Source organism: Nelumbo lutea, chromosome 2 (genome assembly GCF_056320005.1).
Source record: "Nelumbo lutea isolate HS-2025 chromosome 2, American lotus-T2T, whole genome shotgun sequence".
Lineage (NCBI taxonomy): Eukaryota > Viridiplantae > Streptophyta > Magnoliopsida > Proteales > Nelumbonaceae > Nelumbo > Nelumbo lutea.
Window position 1 is genome coordinate 35,233,985 of NC_142685.1, and position 23,438 is coordinate 35,257,422.

The 23,438-nt window shown below is 38.3% G+C and overlaps 1 protein-coding gene across 1 annotated transcript; it reads right to left on the reverse strand.

The window, feature by feature from the left end:
• Positions 1–3,107: 3,107 nt before the first annotated feature.
• Positions 3,108–20,146, reverse strand: LOC148869821 (FAD synthetase 1, chloroplastic-like). Its single transcript, XM_088967568.1, has 7 exons — positions 19,919–20,146; positions 18,679–18,919; positions 10,242–10,294; positions 8,852–8,987; positions 4,249–4,424; positions 3,866–4,153; positions 3,108–3,756 (listed from the first exon to the last, which is right to left on the reverse strand). Exons 1-7 carry the CDS (start codon positions 20,064–20,066, stop codon positions 3,239–3,241), a joined length of 1,560 nt encoding a protein of 519 aa, XP_088823694.1. The 5' UTR covers positions 20,067–20,146; the 3' UTR covers positions 3,108–3,238.
• Positions 20,147–23,438: the final 3,292 nt, after the last annotated feature.

The window sequence follows — 23,438 nt, forward strand, 5'->3', positions numbered from 1 at the left end:
ATATATAATGAATTACAAACATTAGGATAGAAGAACTTGTGTAGACATACCATCTGAAAGTACTAGTCGTGTGGTGGTATTATAATAGATAAAATTTGATAATTAATAAGAAAAAGTAGGCGACATTCAGTTGTCTCCTCTTCATCATCATGTTCATTTACTTCATTTTTATTTGTAAGCTAATTTACAAAATTTTTAACATCTAAACACTTAAATAAATTTGATATTTTAACCAAGTAGAAAGAACATGGAAAAATATTATCCTGTTATTAATTATCATCATGGCATGTGATATGCTATCACTAGATCTCTTGTTCATAATTCCACCTCAGTCTTATTTTCGTGTTAATTAAGGTGTTGAATGAGAAGAGAAATTGGATAAACGATGAAAGTCTAGAGGTGCACATATGCACAAAGAATTGGTTAGATACAAAGGACAAACTACAAGATAAAGGAAGACATGACACTTCATTGATGAATCATGAGATAATGCAGATCAGGGAGATACAGGTAGAACTTGAAGAAAAGATTGAAGCCATATTTTTTTGAATATTCAATAATTATACAATATTTTTAATACTATTCAATTTTATTTAAAAGTTTTTTGTTATCTTTTTCAAATCTCATTATAAACATTTATTTTCAATTTTATTATATTATTTTATTCCAATTCTATTGTATTTTTTTTCAATTTAGCTTTTTTTTTTTATATTTGATCAACTTTGCACATTAAATTTCTAAATAAAACATTTACATTTCTTTGTTAATTTTCATTATTTATTTTATTTTTCACTTAAACAAAAGAAACAAAAATGGGAGAATGATGATTCAGCCCAGCATCATAATTCTCAGGCCCAACCTACAGTTGGGATAGGTGCCAAATTGGAATTGATACCAATTTACGGGTGAGTATTGGTGTATATGATAGGGTATTTGGCATTTTGAATTTTTATTGATTTATAATTAAATTCAAAATTCTGCATTAAGCTACAACGTACTTCTTCGAAAAAAAGTGAAAAAACAGGAGTCCTGGGCCTGCTGGGCGTCGGATCCCGAGACATGCTAGACTCCTCCATTGGCAAAGTCCTCTAGATGCGCTGCAGTTTTACAAGTGTCTAAAAAGATCAAGACTCAAGATTACGAAAAGGGATCTTACCCATATACAAGGCTCTAGCAAAACGCCCAAAAATCATAGCTATGAGCCTACTGATTTGTGAGGAACAATGGAAGTTACTGATCCGTAGAAGGAAGCCCGTGCACAAGATAGCCGACCGTGCCCTGGGCTATAGCTGTATGCTGCTATCATGTGTTCAAATTCTACGACAAAATCATAAGTGGAGCTAGGGGTGAATTTGGGCCAGGATATGTGGGGTTGAGGTTAACCCGAACTCAACCCAGGGTGTTTGAACCCCCAATTTAAGGAATGAGTTGGGTTCAGCTTTGGATTGGTCTTGGATTGACCAGATTTCTCTATTTTGTATTTGTCAATTGTACTTATTTTCTAAACTTTAAGGTTGTGTTTGGAAACGATGCAAATAAGTGTGAATGCAAATATGTAGAGTATAAAATAATTCATATAAATCATAAAATTGGATTAGTTTTGCATTGACAACTTTACCTTTTTATCGAATAGATTTTTAGTTGTAATGGATGCAAACATGAATTCCAATAAAGCATATGCCTTTTCTTTATCAAAAGTCAACTTGAATGCAAATTTTCTTCATTTTTATTGATGTACTTTTACATCTTATTATCAATGTAAATATGTATTGGAAAATGTGTTTTCCATCATTTGTCAATGCATAAATGTAATGTTGCAAAAAACAGGCAAAAATGAACTAGAATGCAAATTTACCTTGAACCGGGATTTATAGTCCATTTGCATCGTTTCCAAAGGCAGCCTAAACAATTCATGTCATAGCTATCATGCTTTATAAGAAAAGTTACTTTTAAACTTAAAAGTAACTTTTAAGTTTATATATATATATATATATTGTCATAGCCTATACCAATAGGTAAAAGTGTCCTTGTTTAATGCAATATTATCTTTTATCTCTATCCTTTTCATGTGTTATTTTATATTTCTGCTGTTGAACAATCTATTTCCATGTTAGCATTGCACATGCTTGGCATGGTCAATAGGTTGGGTAGGTAGTTGAAAAATTCTTGGCACTTAATCTACCTAGTGGACGCATGCGCTTGATCTAATTGGCAGAACCGGTCCAAGTGGCTCTAAATCCAAGTTGATCATGTAACTGCTATATCTATGGATGGGTCCATACAATCTCGCAAATTATCAGCAACGGCTATATCTCGTGGTTGGTTCCATGACACAATGGCCAAAAGGTAGATCTGTTGAAGATGTTGGACAGAGTTCAGAAAAAGTCATAGGCAGGTGGAGCTGCTTACTCTGATCCCAAAACCCCCGGCCGAAGAACCTAAGAAGGATGAAGAGAACAAAGAAAACGTTAAACCAGAGGAGAAGAAAGAAAAGGTTAGTTCATCTTAACATAAAATGGTCGTAAAGAGAAAGATCTTCAGATCTCTCTGATTAGCTTCTAAAGATTCCATCTTAACATAAGTTGGTGTTTGTTTTATGCAGCCGCAAGTGATTATAGTAGTTTTGAAGGTCCACATGCATTGTGAAGCCTACGCTCAAGAAATCCGAAAACGCATACAGAGAATGAAAGGTATATTGTTTCTCCGATTTTCGCTTCCATATGGCCTCTGCATTCAGGGACCTTGTTTCCATCATTTCGTTGTTTTCTTCAATTCTATTTTGAATTGCAATGCGATTCCTTGGAGGGGTATTTTTATAATTTAACGCATTCCATCATCTGACTTAATGGTCATGGGTGGTCTTTATCTCATGGTCATAATACAGGAGGTCTTTGTTGAAAAACAAAGTAAGGAGGGGTCTCTGTCACAGACCCCATAGTACAGGGGGTCTTTGTAATTTACCCAAAAACTTATATACATTCAAAACAAAGTGTCCTGCAATCAAATTGAAGGTTCATCCCTCCAACAACACTCGACCAAAACGGACTGTGCCTCCTGAACTAAACTCTATGAGTAGCTTGTTACCATTTCGGCAAATAAAAGAAAACTTGATCCAAAAAACAAAGAGAAAAAACTACTACAGATTATATTTCCAATGGACAACACTAGATCTATCCGTCAAAGCAGTAATGAGTAAATGTTAGTGTTTCAAAAATCCACTGTTCTGTAACAAATAGATTTAATCCAAAAGTGCTCTTGTATCATCAAATTCAACGGTGATAAATCTGCAGTCTTGAAAAACATTTGTCCAAGCGCCTTCTCCATCTAATTCCACATGGATCCAGGTTGTTTCAATGATTGTTCTGCATGGTACGAAGATATTATCACCAACAAGAAGAGAACAATTCTCATATACACCATCCTTGGGCGGTAGATTTAACAAACAAGGCCTAGAAGCTGATATCCTGTTCTTCGTGATAACTAATCCTTCTTGGTCTGTCATCTTCAAAATGAGACGGTGTTTGCGGCCCAAAAGTTCTGAAACATGTTTCATATTGCCTTCAGAAAGATAATGGCGAACACGAGTTGACGATACTTGTCCTTTGTCTTTTGAATCAATGAAGCCTTTATTTATAGAGCATTGATTCTTGTCCATAATAGAGCTCACAATATAAGATCCCATCCCAAACTCTTCACAAAGCCTTACCAACTCAAATGCATCACCTGCTGCTCTATATCCAAATCTGTAGTTCTCACCTGCCAAGAAATCCCACCATTATGTCTTCTTGCTCTCATTTAAACAAATGAGATGGACAACAAGATGAAATTAAGTGGGCGGAAGCAGTGCAACTGGACTGGATGATACCTGCAACAACCCCACGTACTCCAAGCTCCTTTGCTAACTTCTCAACAAATTGGCGTGGAGTGAGATGCCGAACACTAGAAAATTCAATGTTATGCTCAGCTGGAACTACATTACCACAGTATGGGGCCCAAGTGGAAAGAACTCGCTTCCTGTCGCATTTGGCAACTATAGGAACCCTATGTTGGAAGTTCATTGCACAGTTAGCAAAGGAGCTTGGAGTACGTGGGGTTGTTGCAGGTATCATCCAGTCCAGTTGCACTGCTCTATATCCAAATCTGTAGTTCTCACCTGCCAAGAAATCCCACCAGGTGAGAACCACAAATGAGATGGACAACAAGATGAAATTAAGTGGGCGGAAGCAGTGCAACTGGACTGGATGATACCTGCAACAACCCCACGTACTCCAAGCTCCTTTGCTAACTTCTCAACAAATTGGCGTGGAGTGAGATGCCGAACACTAGAAAATTCAATGTTATGCTCAGCTGGAACTACATTACCACAGTATGGGGCCCAAGTGGAAAGAACTCGCTTCCTGTCGCATTTGGCAACTATAGGAACCCTATGTTGGAAGTTCATTGCACAGTTACCATATAAGTATTCAATGCATTCTCCTTTATAGTGGGGAAGGGAAAAAAGCATGCAGTAGGTAGTTAGATGAAAAAAGAAATATTATATAAGATGGGGACATTTTTGCTGAACCAAAACATTGAATTTATAGTCTGTTATGAATATTTTCTGCACCAACCATTGATCAAGTCGGGTGAACAGTCAAAAAGCAAAATGTCAACTTTATAGGTCTTTAGGCTTGTCCCTTAGCCGATAATAAGGGCCTGTAAGGCAATATCTGTTCCCCCAGCCCATACTACAGGCTGGGCAGAAGGGAACTCAAAGAATTGAAGTAATGGAGCTGGAGATATTGCAGAATTGAATAAAATTGTACAAAGAAAAGGTTGGGTTATAAAAAGCTTCTAAACCTTGGGATTGGCATCTAACCAATGCCAAAGTAGAAGATGGAATCTCACCACCATAAGGATAAGGGTCTCACTTCCGCAGCCAAATGAAGTTAAAGAACATAAACTTCAACATTCTTCAGTGTTTAGAAAAATAGGACTACAATATCCCTTGTACATTGTAGAAAGATTAGGATTCCCTCTCAGGAGAAAATAACCTAGCTTACAAAAGAAGCAAAATAACATTGGCTCTTTCTTCTTGAGCATGTATGATATACTTGTTATTATCATTATTATTCTTATTACTTTGGAACCTTGATGAAGAAAAGAGGGAAGATATTGCATTAATTTTGTCAAAAAAGGACAAGAGTACAAGTAATTGTCAAATATGCTCCATGTACAGCCAACAACTATTCAGAGAAGTCACCGAAAAACTAGGCTCTCAAGCTAAATACAAGACAATCATATAATATTAACAAAAAAAGTGTTGTAATAAGAAAAAACTGATGATGTGGACAGCAACATTGTTTCTTCAATACATCTAATCAAAGAAGAGTGTTTCCATTATTTCCTAGGAGTTTCTGGAGATTGTTCTCTTAGGCATATTCCTATTCTCTATCAGGGAAACAAAATTTGGCCCAAGTATTTCCCTAGATATTTTTGATACAGAACGTAAAAGAATAAAAAAGAGGTTGGTGGGAAAGAATGCTAGATACCTATCTTCTGGTAAGACCATAAGAGAATTAATTTTATGAAGTGCCTCAGTCCTCAGCTGAACTTATCTTGTCATTCAATAACAGCTAAAATTTCATTTTTACATATTGTTTATATTAAATCTTGCCCTAAATTGTTAAGAAATGAAAGAAAATGGTTATTTTCATTCTTTTCTTTGTTTCTTCTTTTTTCCTGTTGGGTTGGGAGGAAAGTAGTATTAGAAACAATTTAGTCTAATGAATGGTAGATTACTGTAAAAATCACAATGAAGTTTCACAGTGAAGGCACAAAATTATGATGGAAACTCCTTGATAATGAATATGGATCAAAGAGTTTGATTGAGATTCTCAGGTTTCTAAGTTGCTTCCTCATCCTTTAGACCAATGTGTGGAAGGTGTCACTCTCTCCCATGAGAAGTTTATTAACTAGTGCAGTAGTGCCTCCAAGGGAAGTAATGGAGAATCTGGCTTTGGGAAAACAACTGGTGGGGCTGGAAATCTATGCAAAGTTGTTTAATTTAAATGTTGACTTAAAAAGAGTAATATTATATGTTATGCAACTGATAAAAAAGATTAATAGGTTATGCACATCCAAGAAGGTGACCACTGATCCTTCTTCTGAGGCAAGTGATACGAGAGTAAGCTGCTACCCCTACATTCCATTTCCAATCCTTTCTAATGGAGTGAGTTCCAGAGTTCCTTTTCTATGAAAGCACTTGGAAGATATGTGAATTGATCTGGGATAGATAGAGTCTAAATGATAAGAGGATTCCAAGAGTTTTCTTTTTCTTTCTTTTTATTTTTTGGATTGGAAATGGTAACTTTCAAATGATGATTAAAAATGGTACAACAGTGAAGACCACCCAAAATAAAGGGTGCAGAATACAAAATTACAAAGCAGACCAAAAAGCTCTCCCTTATTTGTCCCTTGTTTAGCTAAAATGTTGGCTATTTGGCTGATCTTATAATCCATTTGAAACCAAGACCAACCTCTCTTGTAAGACAGATTATCTCCCATGTGACCTGCCTGCAGGTCCACACCCCCAGATTCCTTGTTTACATCCATCGTATAAGTAGCTTGAAGTCACCTTCCACTTCTATCTATTGAAATCCTAGCTGCTTAGCCAATCTCAATCTTTGGAGGAGGGAAAAAACTTCAACTCTAAATGAGTCCCCCACCCTTCTTGGACTAGAATTAATAAAGAGTCTAGAATAAATGAGTCACCCATCAAAGTTAAGCTTAATTTTTTGAACTGCTAATGGCCCCAACTCTCCTGAATCACAGCCTTGAGGGTTCATGAGTTTGCTACTACATTCCACCCCCTGATTGTGTCCTGAACTGGAAAACTTCTTGAACAGGTCACTTGTTTTTACCCAATGTGCTACTTTGATGGTGATGCTTTCAATTAGTTCATCTTTAAACTTTGTTCACCTTGGAATGTACAATTATTTCTTTCTTCCCAAACTATCCACACTATCACTCTCTAGTGGCTCTCTACATAACCTTTTCCGTCGTCTTCATCTATTTAAAGAAATATACATCAAACAAAGCTGCCACAAAAGGCGACCACTTGCAACCAAAGAGAGGAAAACCAATCCCAAATACATGAAACAAATGAACTGGAGATTAGTGAAGGGTGTTGCCATCTCGTCACAAGTATAGCAAAGGATACAAACATAAGGGGAGAGGCACTAATTTAGCTTTCTTTGAAACACATCACAAGTGTTAAACCAATCTAGCAAAAAGCTTAATCTTTGGAGGCATTGGATTACAGCAAACTTCATTGGTTGGAAAAGACAAAACTTGATTGGGGGGGCAGAGGAGGGCAGTGAAAAAAGAAGCACATAAGAAAAGGAGAGGAGAGGCTGTCCAAACACGACTATTCAGACAAGACAGGCCCAAGAAAACAGACTCAAAAAGATAAAGAAGTTCATCAACAACCCCCATTTCAATTTCCCTAAGCTCTCTCCTAGAACCCAAGTCCCATGAGTCTCCATCACCATGGACTGAGGAAATGGGATTTAATTTGTGCAAAGAAAGAGAGTAACTTCAAGGAAATCTTTCCTTAAGAGGGGTTTCTCCAAGCTAAATATCTTCTCAGAAGATCCCTTTACTACCAGAACATACACCATACCTTATGGAAGGAAGAAAAGAGGGATGTTATGAATAGCTTCAACAGAGAAGAGTACAATGACCTCGGGTGGAGATAAGCATCCCAATCATTACTCACCCAAGTCACCATATCATGGATTGTTAACTATCACCTCGCGGCACAACTTATCCTATTTAAGGGGTAAACTCCAGATATACTTCCCTAAAAGTGCTAAATTTCTTTCCAGCCCCTTGCTCCTAACTCGTAGAAACCACCTCTTACTACAATATGTGATTCTCTTTAGTTTCACCAGGTTCCTACGACAAATCTTTCATAATATTCTCTAATTTGTTGACAACCTTTTAAGAAATACAAAAGGTAGGAAGGAAGCAAAGCTACAATTTTTCCAAAATAGACTTGATTAAAGTGATTCTTCCCCTAAGTGAGATATAATTTCTTTTGCAGCCCTCTAGCTTCTTTTTGTGAACCTTTCCAAGACCGAGTCCAAAAACTCTCAAAGTTTGGGTTCCCCCCAATGGTCCTTAGTTTAGTTCAGTCTAATGTTTATTATTTTTTGTGTTAATGGGCCTTTAGTCTTATGGGCCTGTTAACCTTTTTTTTCTTTAAGTTTATAAGTAGCCACCAAGGGTACTTATGTAATTATCTTTACTTCTTTTGATTTAATAAAAGTTTTGGGGCTGGAGAGAGAGTACAATTGACTCTTCTCCTTCTCCTTCTTCTTTTTCTCTCTTGCTCTCATACTCTTTCTTTTTCTGTTTTTCTTTTTCCAATTAAACAAAAGAATCAGTTGCTGGATAGTTTTCTTCTAACTAAAAGCTAATCACTCAACCACAGCCCAAAATGTTAGTGAGTCTACTCACTTCTTCCTCTGCCCTATTTGAGTATTTATCCCTACCACACAACTCTTTCTCCAATTCACTTTCAGATTGGAGACTCTTTCCAATTGATTAACCAGATTCTTAAGGACGCCAAGAATATGTTCTAAGAAGGATAGATTCTAAATACTAAATGTTGGATGACAGGGATATGTACTTGGTGAGCCCATTACAATTTTAAAGGTATAATGTTATCAAATCCACCAAAAAATAGTTAAGCACAAAAGCAGTAATGATAAGCCAAATAATAGTCAAAATGCATGCAAATAATATAAGGGTTATGAGAGAACCAATGTAGAGAAATTGAGATTGGGAGAATCAACTGCATCTGTACCTAGGCGCCCGACCAAGTACTTCTGCCACACCTACAAATGATAAAAGAAAAGGTACACCAGCCTTTGATGCTTGTATTGCAAGTTGTTGGTGACCAACATGAAGAGCATCAAACTTCCCCAAAGCTACTATACCTCCTAGTGAAGAGATCACAAGAAAATCATGAGAATGTTTTATCGAGATGGATAAATAATGCACTTTTGATTTCATTTTAAACATGATTTTGATGAGAAAACAAGGGGAACATGATTTAGTATAGGAACCTTTGGCATTTTTTTTTGGAAGAAAGTGGCTATTCTCAGACTCAAATCCACATTCTCATGCATGTCAACCCAACATTTTACCAGTGCAACAAGCAATGATCCCTAACATGCCTTAATAAATATTGAAAACAAATATATGTCTAAAATCCCCAAACAGAATAAATATTAATGAGAGGAACTATTGCCTGCAGTAGATGTAGGCACAGTATGAATCTAAAGCATAATAGATAGTTCTATTTTTTTCTTGGAGCCAATAGTAAACATTTTCAGAAGACATGAAAGAACTAGTCATTATGAATCTAGAACACAGATAGTCTCAATCACTACAATGAATTACATGAACAAACAACCACAGAAAAAATAAAAACAAATGAAATGGATATTTTAATGCTGACTTTAACACACATAAGCTGAAGAATAGAACAGCAACATAACTAAGAGTTTAGAAAGCAAATAACCCCAGGACAGGCAAATCTCTGTGAAGTCGTGTGGAATGAAGCAGACATATAAATAAACATCAACAAAATCTATATATCTGAATATATATATATATATATATACGTTCCATGAAATACTGCTTTAAGTGGAGTTACCAAATATAGAATATATCCAACTGCCATAATCAAACAAAAGTGCAACTTGGTTGACATTGCAGCATAAAAGGTGGTATATAAAAAATAAAAGGCCAACACTCAATGTTGGCTCCATTCTTTTCCTTCCTAACTCTTGTAAAGACCACCCAACCAACACTTTCACCAAACCACCAAAAAATGCTGAACAGTTGCAACATAGACTCTTGGTGAATTGATAAAAAAAGACCAATATTCAAAATTAATTGAAAATCACAAAAGTAGGGGAAAATTACACAAGTTTTTTTTGTTCTAAATCCTATTAGTTTATAGGATTCAGTTTTCACTAATTTTGTAACCATTGGTAGAAAGACCATATGTGACAAATATTTCGTGATAATAGATGCCTACTTGTAAATAAAAGAGCATCTATACTTGCCAGGGTCAAGTGATTATCCTTGCTGTTTGTAAAGCTTTTGATTCAAGGGATTCTCTCCCTCCTATAATACAAACCATTCGCCCTTTAAAAAAATAACACAAGTAAAGGATTAGATGAAACCTTCCACAGAGGATGATCCTTTAGAAGGGAGATCACGATCATCTTCCTGTTGACTAGCAATAACAAATGACTCAGATATTTGAACAACATGAGCATTAACAAACACAAAAAATGAAGTCAAAATAACAACAATGGAATCAAGTGAAGGAACTAAGGCTTTTTCCGATGCTAGTTAAGTCCTGTCAAAGGTAACTAAGGCTTTTCCCCTGAAACTTTTTTATTGATATACTACACCTGAAATTTGCCATTTTTTTTGATAAGGTGTAGAGAACACTGATGTGGGCCCCACTTCAGTGGTCCCCACTGTGTTCATAGGACAGCAGTATTTGTTTCAGTTATAGTAGTGTCAATTTGAGTCAGTTTGCTAATTCAGCTGTTATTTATTTCAGTTTTATTTACTTTCTTTATTCTGTAAGTACCAAGGGCAGATGTGTCCTTTCACCATGTACTAAACATAAACCTATAAATATTAAGAGAGTGGCGGCGGCAGATCTGTTAGAATCTGTCCCTCCTTTCAGCAACTTGTGTTCTCTTGCTTCTCTTCTATTCTCTCCATTTTCTCTCATCTTCTTTTCTGTTTTACAAACTTAAAACCTTTTATGATTCAAGACTGATTACAGTCTTGATCTTCTACTTGGTATCAGAGCCTATCTAGGGCTTCTCATGTGTATCTAGTCCAGCCGATCACATGAGAACTAGCTAGGGCTGGAAGCCTTGAAGAAGTTTTTCGGCGGCTGAATCTTGGAGATTACCAGGAGAGGTTCGCAGCAGTTGAAGACTTGCCACAGCCTGCAGAGAGTTGGTAATCAGGAAGAAGCAGCGAAGGCTAGGGTTTAGGTAACCCTAGAAGACAGTACACCGAAGGCAGGTAATCAGTAAGTAAGTTTGTTTCTTTACTGATTTTTAGAGATTGCAATCAGCCGAGATAGGTTGGACCTATCTAGAAAGAGGGGTCGAACTGTGTTTAAGTTTGCTCTAGGGTTTGGCTTGCCGAACTGTGATTAAGTTTGTGTCTAGGGTTTGATTGTTGGGCCGAACCCCCTCTTCAAAGGGGATTAGTTTTTTAGGGTTTCACAGTGCCCTACGACAAGTCCTACTGGTGCGGACTGCTTGGAGAGTGCAGCTGAGCACTTTAGTGATTTCAGATCACTAATTTTCTTCAAACCTACAATTGAAACCCTATTTTTGCTCTCACAGTAGTGGGCCCCACAGTAGTGGTTTCAGAGAACAGCATCTCAGATTGATAGGCGATTGATTTCAGATCAGTTTTGTGTTGGTATTCCTGATCGGATCAGACCAGTTTCAGACCGGTTTTGTGTTGGTATTTCTGATCGGATCAGATCAGTTTCAGATCAGATCAGTTTCGGATCAGCTTTCAGACTTACTTCCTTGACTCTGTTTTCTGGTATAACTGCTCTAACAATTTGTAGCCACTGAATCTTGATCGGAGATGGAGTTCAAGGGTCAGGGAGATATTAGTTTTGGAAACCACAGTTATGGTAATGTATCTGAAACCGGGTTTCAGATTACAACTATGAGATTTGATGGGTCAAATTATTTGGAGTGGGCACAATCAGCCATGATGGCTATTGGAGGAAGGGGAAAACTGGGTTACCTCTTGGGAGATGTGAAAGAACTTTCCAAGGAGGACCCAATATACACCAAGTGGGTTCAAGAGAACTATTTAGTTATGGCATGGCTGTGTAATTCCATGCAGCCACATATCAGCCGAAATTACTTGTGGGCAAAGACAGCCAAAGAAATATGGAATGTTGTGAAAGAAACCTATTCCCAACCCCTCAATGTTGCCAGAGCCTATGAACTGAAGTGTGAGGTGAACAGCCTTAAACAAGGAGAGAAGCCTGTTTCTGTCTACTTCTCTACCTTGAAATCCTTGTGGCATGAGATTGACCATCTGGAGACCCTTGAGTGGGAGAGTCCCAAAGGTGCACAGACTCACAGAAAACAAGTTGAGACGAATAGGGTATTTGAGTTTCTGACTGGTTTCAATTTAGAATATGACATTGTGCGACAACAGATATTGACAAGAGATAGTGTGACCCTTTCTCAAGCATACTCCTTGGTGCAGAGTGAAGAGACCAGGAGGAAAGTTATGATGCAGCCTCAGCCTTCTTTCCTAGCCTTGACAGCTATTAAACCCAAGCCAGGGGGTGACTCAGAAAGGGACCGGAAGAAGGAAGATAAACGGGATCTGGTATGTGAACATTGCAAGAAACCCAAGCACACAAAAGATACTTGTTGGAAGCTACATCCTCACTTGGTAAAACTGAGAAATAAGAAGGGTAATGCTCATATGGCAGTGAACACTGATTCAACATCCTCATCAGGTACATCCCTGGAGACTTTAGCTGCTGTTCGGGTTGCCCTCATATAGTTGGAAAAAGAAGTTGGAAGTTCAGCTCAGCCATCCCAGTCCCCATCAGCTCCTGCTACATCTGCATTTGCACATTCAGGTACTCGAGCCTCAGCTTACCATGCTTCAGCTCCAGGTAATACTGATCACTACTGGGTAATAGATTCAGGTGCATCTGACCATATGACTAGCTTGCCATCTTTGTTTACCTCTTATCACTTGTCCTCTGGCCGAGATAAAGTATCCATTGCTGATGGCTCTCTTGTTCCCATTTCGGGCAAGGGGGACATCAAGTTATCGGACAATATCTCTTTATCTTCTGTTTTGCATGTTCCTAAGCTTGATACCAACCCCCTTTCAGTTAGTAGTATCACCAAACACATGAACTGTTCAGTAACCTTTTTCCCTGACCGATGTGTTTTTCAGGATTTGGAGACGAGGAAGGTGATTGGAACTGGCCGTGAGACGAACGGGATCTATCTGCTTGGGGAGAGTACCCGACGGGAAGAGTCAGTGGATAAGAAGTCTTTTGTTTCCCAGTTTGTGAGTTCGGTTATGCTTTGGCATAACTGATTAGGTCATTTGTTTTTTAAGTCTTTGAAGAGTCTGTTTCCTGCTTTATTTGATTCTGTTGAGATATCAAAGTTGAGGTGTGAGAGTTGTGAGCTTGCCAAACATTGTAGAACCTCTTATTCTTTAAGTAATAAAAGGAGTAATTTCCCTTTTGATATTGTGCATACTGATGTTTGGGGGCCATATCATATCTCTTCTATGGGTGGGTACAGATATTTTCTACTGTTTGTTGATGACCATATCCGGTTTTCTTGGGTATATCTTATGCGTTCTCGGGATGAGGTTCCTGCTCTGACCCAAAACTTCCATTAGATGATTCTCACTCAGTTTGGAACTAAAATCAAAGTCCTCAGATCTGATAATGCAAAGGAATACTTTGCTCAACCATTGACCTCCTACCTTCGTAGCCATGGAGTTATTCACCAGAGCACTTGCCCTTATACACCACAGCAGAACGGCGTTGCCGAAAGGAAGAATAGGCATATCTTGGAGGTGGCTAGAAGCATTATGTTTACCTCCAATGTACCTATTCGCTTCTGGGGTGATGCTATCCTCACGGCAGTTTATCTCATTAATCGAGTTCCTTCTCGGGTCCTTGATATGAGAACCCCCTTTTCCATTCTTTACCCAGGCAAGGAGTTGTTCATTGTTCCCCTTAAAACCTTTGGTTGTACCTGTTTCGTCCAGCTTCTCGGGCCTCATCATTCCAAGTTTGACCCTAAGGCCTCCAAATGCATTTTCCTGGGTTATGCACAAACTCAAAAGGGTTATTGCTGCTATGATCCGGTTTCAGGGAAACGGTCTCTATGGATGTCACCTTCTTTGAGGAGACACCCTACTATCCTAGGGTTTCTCCTCAGGGGGAGAGCAGTAAAAGTGGGGCTGTTTTGAGTTTCTTTCCTTAGGGGGAGAGCAGTGAGAGTGGAAGTGGGGCTGTTTTGAGCAGTGAGAGTGGAAGTGGGGCTGTTCCTTTACCTATTCCACTGGGTAATGAAGGTTGTAGTGGTGAGGGTGGTCAGAGGGAGCCGGAGTTGAGAGTCTATAACAGGCGATGCAGGCAGGTTGATCCTAGTCTTTGGCAGTCCCGGCCAGATCCAGTTCCTTCTGCGGCTCCAGATCTAGAGCCTACTGAGATACCTCTCGTTGTTGCCACTTCCCCTCCCGTGGATGACCTTGATCTCCCTATTGCCATTCGCAAAGGGAAACAACATTGCACCACTTCTACAGCTCACAGCATCTCACAGTTCTTATCCTATGGTCGTCTATCACCATCTTACCGGTCCTATCTCACTTCCATTGCCGATGTCCCTATTCCAAGAACAGTGCAAGAAGCCTTATTGGTTCTAGAATGGAAAGATGCAATGCAAGTCGAAATGGATGCCATGTTGAAGAATAATACCTGGACACTGGTTGACCCACTAAAAGGAAAGAAACCGGTGGGATGTAGATGGGTATTCACTGTGAAGCATAATGCTAATGGCTCTATTGAAAGATACAAAGCCCGGCTGGTTGCAAAGGGATTCACTCAGACTTATGGTATAGACTACTTGGAGACCTTTGCCCCAGTAGCCAAGATGACCACCATTCGAGTTTTGTTATCCCTTGCAGCAAATCATTCTTGGCCCCTATTTCAGATGGATGTTAAAAATGTCTTTCTGAATGGAGACTTACAAGAAGAGGTTTACATGCAGTTGTCTCATGGATTCTATGATACAGAGACAGGTAAGAAGGTTTGCCGACTGAACAAGGCATTGTATGGTTTGAAGCAGTCACCTAGAGCCTGGTTTGATAGATTCAGATTAGCCCTTGGAAGGTTTGGTTATGTACAGGCCCAGTCAGATCATACACTATTCATCAAAAGGATGGAGTCCTCTCTGACACTACTAGCAGTATATGTAGATGATATTGTGGTGACAGGAAATGACAGTCATGAGATTGAGTCTCTCAAGCAGCTCCTTCATCAAGAGTTTGAGGTAAAAGATCTTGGTGCACTACGGTATTTTTTGGGTATTGAGGTTGCTAGATTCAAGCAAGGGATTTTTATCTCTCAGAGAAAATATGTTCTAGATCTGTTGGCGGAAACTGGAAAGTTGGGTGTTAAGCCGGCCGATACACCCATCGAACAAAATCACAAGATTAGTGCAGAGGGTGGGGACCCTCTTGAGGACAAAGTTATGTTCCAACGGTTGGTTGGAAAGCTTCTATATCTCTGTCTCACTCGGTCGGATATCAGCTATGCAGTTAGTGTTGTCAGCCAGTACATGCACTCCCCTAGAACTTCTCATCTTCTTGCGGCAGAACGAATATTAGCATACTTGAAGAGATGCCCGGGTAGAGGTATATTACTCAAGAACAATAATCACATGAGGGTGGAAGTCTATACAGATGTCGATTAGGCTGGAAGTGTTGATGACAGAAGGTCTACCTCTGGATATTGTGCCCTTGTGGGAGGTAACCTTGTCTCTTGGAGGAGTAAAAAGCAGAGTGTTGTTTCCTGCTCCAGTGCTGAAGCGGAATACAGGTCAATGGCTAATGGAGTGGCTGAAATCTTATGGCTGAGGTCACTACTTGAAGAGTTGGGTATTGACTATGAAAAGCCCTTAATGTTGTATTGTGATAATCAGGCAGCTATTAATATAGCCCACAACCCAGTGCAGCATGACAGAACTAAACATATCGAAGTTGATCGACATTTTGTGCGAGAAAGAGTTATATCACAAGAAGTGTGTCTTCCGTACATCACATCCAATATGCAGCTCACGAATATCCTCACCAAGGTTGTACCGAGGAAGAAGTTAGAGACAGACCTATCCAAGTTGGGCATGATAGATATCTATTCCCAACTTGAGAGGGAGTGTAGAGAACACTGATGTGGGCCCCACTGCAGTGGTCCCCACTGTGTTCATAGGACAGCAATATTTGTTTCAGTTATAGTAGTGTCAGTTTGAGTCAGTTTGCTAATTCAGCTGTTATTTATTTCAGTTTTATTTACTTTTTTTATTCTGTAAGTACCAAGGGCAGATGTGTCCTTTCATCATGTACTAAACATAAACCTATAAATATTAAGAGAGTGGCAACGGCAGATCTGTTAGAATCTGTCCCTCCTTTCAGCAACTTGTGTTCTCTTGCTTCTCTTCTATTCTCTCCCTTTTCTCTCATCTTCTTTTCTGTTTTACAAACCTAAAACCTTTTAGGATTCAAGACTGATTACAGTCTTGATCTTCTACTTAAGGAAAAATAAAATTTTATTAAAAGAAATCTGTCATTACATCCTAAGTCAGCTAAGCTAAACAGAACTCAAATATAAGCTGAAGTTTCACATATTTCCTAACAAATTTCCCATGAAATTTCTCATTTTTGACGAATCAAAATTTAAATTGCAAATGCAAGCCTTAATTAGATGAAAGTGAATGTTCGGTTTTAAGTCAAAGTCAGTGTCCTCCTCAATTGGTCCCATTAAGCCAAGAAAAGAGAAGGGATTAATAAACATATGGCTACATCAATATGGGACATAGAAAAGAAGACAGGGGAAACTGGATAATTCATACGGTTGTAATCATGGCAATGAGTGTGCTATGGGTACTGTAATTGCATTGATGCTATTTAATGCATGATTAGGATTATGTTAAGGTGGTCATCTATATTTTAGAGATTAAACATACTTGTGGATTCCTTTACTCTTTTTCAGGAGGGTGGGAGGGGTTGCAAATATTGATTGTTTTAACATCTGTCATAATGCTTTAAGACCTGATGTTTTGTTTTTGGTTTTATCTTGTTGGTAGAGAGTTCGCTCTTCTGATGGATCTTTGAGTTTTATTTTGGGAAAGGCTTTGTGGTTAATGATGCTTGGTGCCTGTTTGGTTGTGATCCCAGTCATATTTCTGTCTTATCGCCTGTTACTCATATAATTTGTATATTTTTCCTTTTATCTTGTTTTAATGTAGTATCCTTTATGGATCAAAATATGCAGAGGAAAAGGCTGAGAAAAGAAAACAAAAGGCTATACTAAAAGCATGTACAAATCTAATGGATCTCCAAATGATTCTCCAGTATGGCAAGCAAACTGGTTTAAACAGGTCCCTATGAACCCAGCCAATTACTATGGCTTTCACAACTTATCTAAGAACAAGAGAATCTATTATAAGTACCCTACAGAACAAATGAAATGAAAACTGAACTGTTTGGTTTAATTAATTCCAAGTTCACAAAGGTTCAGATAATTCCTGTTTCAACGTGTCAATTCCTATTTAGTGGTGATCCTGGTTTGGCTTTATATTTTCTACATTTTCCTTTTTCTAATGAGATGTAACTTTATTAACTAAAACAAAACATTGTACATGAGGATGCACTCATGCAGCCGAATCCTCAAACAGATTAAGAAACAATAGTGTTCAGGTTTTGCTACATAAAAGTGCCCTATTCATATTTGGTCTGCAAGCCTATCTACCATTGTGCTCAGTTTCCTTCATATCCATCTAATCTCTACTAAAAGTGATGCCAAAATTCCTTAGTTTCCTTAATGAAGTAAGTTCGTACATTTGTTATAGTATAATATTTTGCTAATTTACAATTAATTTCAAATCTATAATAATCATGTGGTTTCTTCTTTTAACTAACCTATCACTGATTCTAGCAGTATTAATTATAATTGACCCACTAGAATTTTGACCTTCCTGTCTATCTTTTACATGTATTTTTCATGCATGCACATTTATTGTTTTCTTTTATTGATATTTTTCATGCATGCACCATTGTTAAGAAAAGAAGATCCATTCAACAGCCTTAGTTTCTTCTTTATTTATATCTTCTAACAAGTCCAATTCATCCGGATAAATTTCAGAATATTTTCTCTTTAAATTCCTCGAGCCATTCTTGCCAACCTGTACTGTTTACCTTTGCTCAGACCCTTAGCAATCTTTACTTATTAACTATTACATATAAACACAGCCCATCTTGAACCACTTTCCCCACAGATGTTTTCTTTGCTTTATATCAATATTTAAAACTCACTTTCTAGCCTCTTTTTTTCTTCTTCTTTTTAAAGCAGCATTGTCTAGCTTCTGTTATTTTCTGATTTTATGACATTTTAAATGAGACCAGTTGAAACTTATTTTTCCATCATAAAAAAAATAAAGAACAACTAAGCTTTTTAACCCTGAAAAATCGTTCCAATTCAAGTGATTGCTTTCTACAAGGCACATTTCATAGAATTAGCCACCAAATCAATAAAATCTGAAACTTTCAATTAAACTGAAGAACAGAAGGGATATCAGAGTGAGTTTTTTTTTTCTTTTTTAAGAAAAGGAAAAATTAACAGAAAATCCAAATGACATTTTCATTGTGATATTTTCTTTTATTGAAGAGTAAAAAATGCAGAGTAAAATCAGCCTAAATAGTAAGAACAGGAAAATATTGATAACGAAGAAAGAAATAAAGAGAGGCAAATAAGAACAAGAAGGGGAATACGGAAATAACAACAAATAATCACACCTTAAACCATCAGCAAGCGCTGAACCAAGTGATCTTGCTTGAAGGTAATCAATGAGAATTCCTGAAGCACGGGTCGATGTCATCACTCTTTGCAAATGCTTCTCACATATCCCCCCAAAGGATCTCAAAGCAGACGAGATGGAATTTCTGCCATCCGCGGAAGAGCAAAGTTGAATTCTTGAGCATAACCCCAACTTGCAACCTGTCAAGTGCTGTCGAACTCGAAAACCACTTGCCATTCCTAGTTGAGAACGGCCAGTCCAATAAAACAGGAAAGATATGACGTATTAAACCAAATAAAGCAGGACACCGAATGTTCACAATTTACAACAAAAGAATCACAAGGATTTGAAGAAAGTGGCATGTGGCCAAGCCATAAGGATCTAAGGAAATGGATTCATAGGACCAGAACAACTCATTTTGAGAAATCAAGGTAACCCAGTTATTTTCAACAAAATATGTCTACTGCTTTTCTTTTTTCCTTACTGACAAGATAAAAGGAACTTACTAGAAGAAATGAACAGAAGAATAAGAATAAACACAATTTACCTTGGGTTGAGAGGAGGAAAACAAACAGACAGCATATTTTTGACATTGGTCACCAAGGTAGAAAACAAAATTGGGTCCATGAAATCCTTTCAGAGAATATATTCAGGAGCTCTTTACGATGATTCAAGAAAAAGATTAAAAAAATGTGAAAAAGAAAAGAAAAACGATCATCTCATGATATCCTCATTATAGTTCACTTCAGTAGTTCAGTTGACCCTGCTTATGAGTTTCTTGTCGCAGTTAACCTGGTCAAAACAAGTCTCAGCTCTCAATTATCTCTAGGGTGCCTAATTTTCTCCATCCTATATTGGATATTGTGTTCAGGAATTGCTTGAGTCTGAAACCTGAAAACCTGGATAAGTGAACTGGGCCAATTTATTTATCCGGGCACATTTAAGTGGACAAATTTCTTGTATGAAACTGATGATTCATTTTCGAATTGGTCAATTCTATATCCGGCAACTTTACAAATTAATAGGTCAACAACTAACTCAAAAATAAATCAACAAAAAAAGAATAAGAGAAAAAATATATATACGCTAAAGGAAAATTGAACCACAAATATATATATATATAGTATATGAAAACCTAGAAAGATTAGATATAAGAAGTTAAGAACCCATGGATTGAACCACAACTAATTCGACTTCACTAGAGTTTACCAGAAACTGTTCTGAATGGAGCAACTTACGAAAGAAGAGAATATCGCCTGGTGTGAAACTGCAAACACAGGTAGGATTTCCAGATAGAGAAAGAGAGAGAGGAGGAAGAGAGAGTAATTTCCTATGATTGGCGGTGAAACCAGTGGCAATAGTGTCAGAGAGCGACAACTGGAACATCTGCGTGGATGGCAGACAGACCTCTCAGTTCAGTTCCAGAGCCGAAGTTTGTGGGGAAATAGGAAAACGGAAAAACTAACGTGACGGTGACCGTCATTTTGACTATCCAATTAAAAATGCCACGTGGAATAGAAAACCTGACCTAATCACTCTCAGTAAGATATGAAGCAGTAGAGTAATAAACATTCCACCAAAGTAGAGACTCTTCTTTCAGTTCCATCAATGCCTTCAGTTGTACCACATCATCAAAGTAGAGACTCTTCTTTCAGTTCCATTAATGCCTTTAGTTGTACCACATCATCAACGGACGTCGTGAATGTCAACATCAAGAAAAACAAGCTCTTGTCTGTAAACTGCTTACGATGATCATGTAATCTCACGGCAAATCCCAGAAGGTTTGACAACCTACTCGGCGGTTCTTATGCAGTGGAAGAATCTACAGTCAACAAACACGTTTCACCGCTCTCAATACCTATGAAACTGGTTACTTTGGCTGTACATTTATTTGCCTGGTTATTTTTACGGCGCAATTAAGACACTTGTTACTTTGGGTTCGATTTTAATCTTTTTATAAGTTTTCTCGTTTTCTTCCCTTTACTAGTTCGATCTTCTTGTTCTGTTTGCTTAAGATAAGTTTTTGGTCCAGTTTCTTTTAGGCTTGTTTTTTCTTCCTCCTTCCCTTCCATTTCTTCTCCCAGTTTTCTCCCGCTTTCTCAGCCCTCCCTCCTCTTTCTTTGTCCTTTCCTCCTTAAATTGATTTGCTTTTTCTCAGCATGGAGAACTTGGAAGCTTTGAATGGAGCCTTTCAGCATATGCTGCAAGGTAATGGAAACAATGGAGTCGAGGTTGCCAATATCCATCCTTTGATCCCTCTAAATGTTTCCCAAAACTAGCAATTCTGGCTTATCTGTCGCTTCTTTCCACTTACAGACCAATTTGAAGAGGTAGTTCAAGGCCTTTATGACCTCTGGAACTTGGACCTGGATACTCTTTTAATTGATCCTTTTCATAGAGGCCACTTTTTGTTAAACTTACACGGTGAGGATTATGAAAAGTTCATTTAAATGGACCTTGGACGTTAAACGGTCAATGGATTCTTATGTCTCATTGGATAGATCCCTCAGTATGTTTGGAATCTACAAGACATTGAAGTGTGGGTCCAAATCCATGACCTTCCCTTTGAATCCCTATCGGTCGCCCTTTATTTAAACGTTTAGGTCTCGCTCGAAATGTTACTGTTGTTCAAAATTATATCCGAACTAAACTCATTATCTCTGTGGATTGTCCTCTTCGAACAGGCTGTTTTGCCACTATCACCAACTGGATCACTTATAGGTATGAGGATCTCCCCTGGGTTTGCTATATTTGTGAAAAAATAGGACACCAATTTTACCACTACTCTCAACCTTTGTCTGACCCTCAGGGTCGTTCATTCGACCAATTTTTTAGTCGGAGGGTTATGAACCTCCCGAGGCCTTGCTGTGGGCTGAATTTACCTTACAACGAACTTGGCAACGTCCTTGATTCATGGACTTTGTGGACATCCCCTCGCCTGTCCCTCTAGCCCCAGGAAATCCTCCTACTGAAGGAACCTCCTCACCTACTAACCAACCACAGCTGGTTGTTTCTACTTCCTCCCCACAGAGTCCTACCAACCCGGTGGTCATCCCTACCAACTCTCCTAGTGTCTGCAACAACTTTTCACTTAGTAGAGACTACCCAAGACTTAGTGATGAATCAACTTTTCGAAGACACTCCTATCCCTTCTTCCCGTGCTCGAGGTAAACGACCCAGACTAGATCTAACCTCTCACCTGTTCTTGGATCCTGAATCCCCAGACCTGCCAACTTACGATAGGCCAGATCCTCCTTCTGAAGAGACCCATAATGACCGTATTCTTATGATCGATCTGGTGGGACATTCTGAGGACACTCAGCACTCAAAGGATCAATTTTCGGTAAGTCCTCTCCTTTCTTCCTTGCTTCTTGTTTATCTATGGGTAGAGGTCGCTAGCCCTAAATAGCCCCACCGTTACCAATGATTGTCTTTAGCTGGAACTGCCAAGGGGCAGGGCGCCCTAAGGCAATTTGGGGGATCAGGGACTTTGTCAACCATGTCAATCCTGACTTTATCTTCTTATGTGAGACAAAGATCCCTGAAGATAAAATTAATAAATTAATTAATACTTTACGTTATCCTAACTAGAAAGTGGGGTTTCAAGTCTCTTTTTTGTCTTCTTCTGCCAATTATGTGCTTTTTAAAATTTAAGATTCTCACTTCTCTTGGATTCTAGCTTTTATTTATGGTCCACCAATCAAATACCACAAAAACCAATTCTAGCTTCATCTTAATGAATATTTCCAGCAAGTGGACCTTCCTTTTGTTATTATTGGTGACCTCAATGAGGCAACTGCCTTAAATTCTATGGAACCTTCTACTTCCTCTAACCCCTTTTCTCTCTCTTCTAGACAATATCAGAATTTTGTCATTGATCATAACCTTCTAGAAGTGAACATTCAGGGTGGAGGACTGTCGTGGTCCAATAAAAGACATTCTGGACGCCTCAATCAAACTCTTGATAGAGTATTAGTTTCTCCTGACTAGTTAGGAGTCTACCCTAATGCCATCCTTACCCTTGGTTCCAAATGGGGTTTGGATCATCACCCGTTAATTTTTAATTTATCCCCACTGGAACCAACCTTCTTAAACCTTTTCGTTTCCTGGAAATGTGGCTCATATTCCATTCTTGTAAGCAAGCCATCGAAGATGGTTGGAATATCCCTTTCACAGGATATGCAGCTTACAGAATAACAAACATGTTCAACTATCGTTCCTTTTGGAAAACATCAGGCTAGAAAGCAAGTCCTCATCCAATCAGTCCTTCAGGCAACCCCCATCCATGCCATGTCTCTTATCAAATTTCCTAAAAAAACCATCAATCATATTAAGAAAACTTTTCGTCAATTCTAGCGGGGTTCCACTAATCAAACTTCCCATTCTTATCGATGGTGTGCTTGGCATAAGCTTACTCTCCCAAAAAAATGCAGGAGGATTGGGTTTTAAGAAATTGACCTTATTTAAATGAAGCCTGCTAAAGAAAGTAGCCTGGAAATTCATTAATGAGCAACACAAACTCTGGGCCCAAATTTGGAAATCGAAATATCTACGAAATAAAAGCTTGTTTCCCTCAACCATCCCAACCAAAAGGTCCATTTTCTAGAAATCCATAAATCCTGAAATACGGGAGTTAGCCTCTGAATGTGGTGCTCTGGTGCACATGAATTTAGATTTCCCTCTTTCACATCGACCTTGGATCCAAAGTAATCATTCATTTTCCTGGATCCCACTCCCCATGGCCTCAAATATCAGATA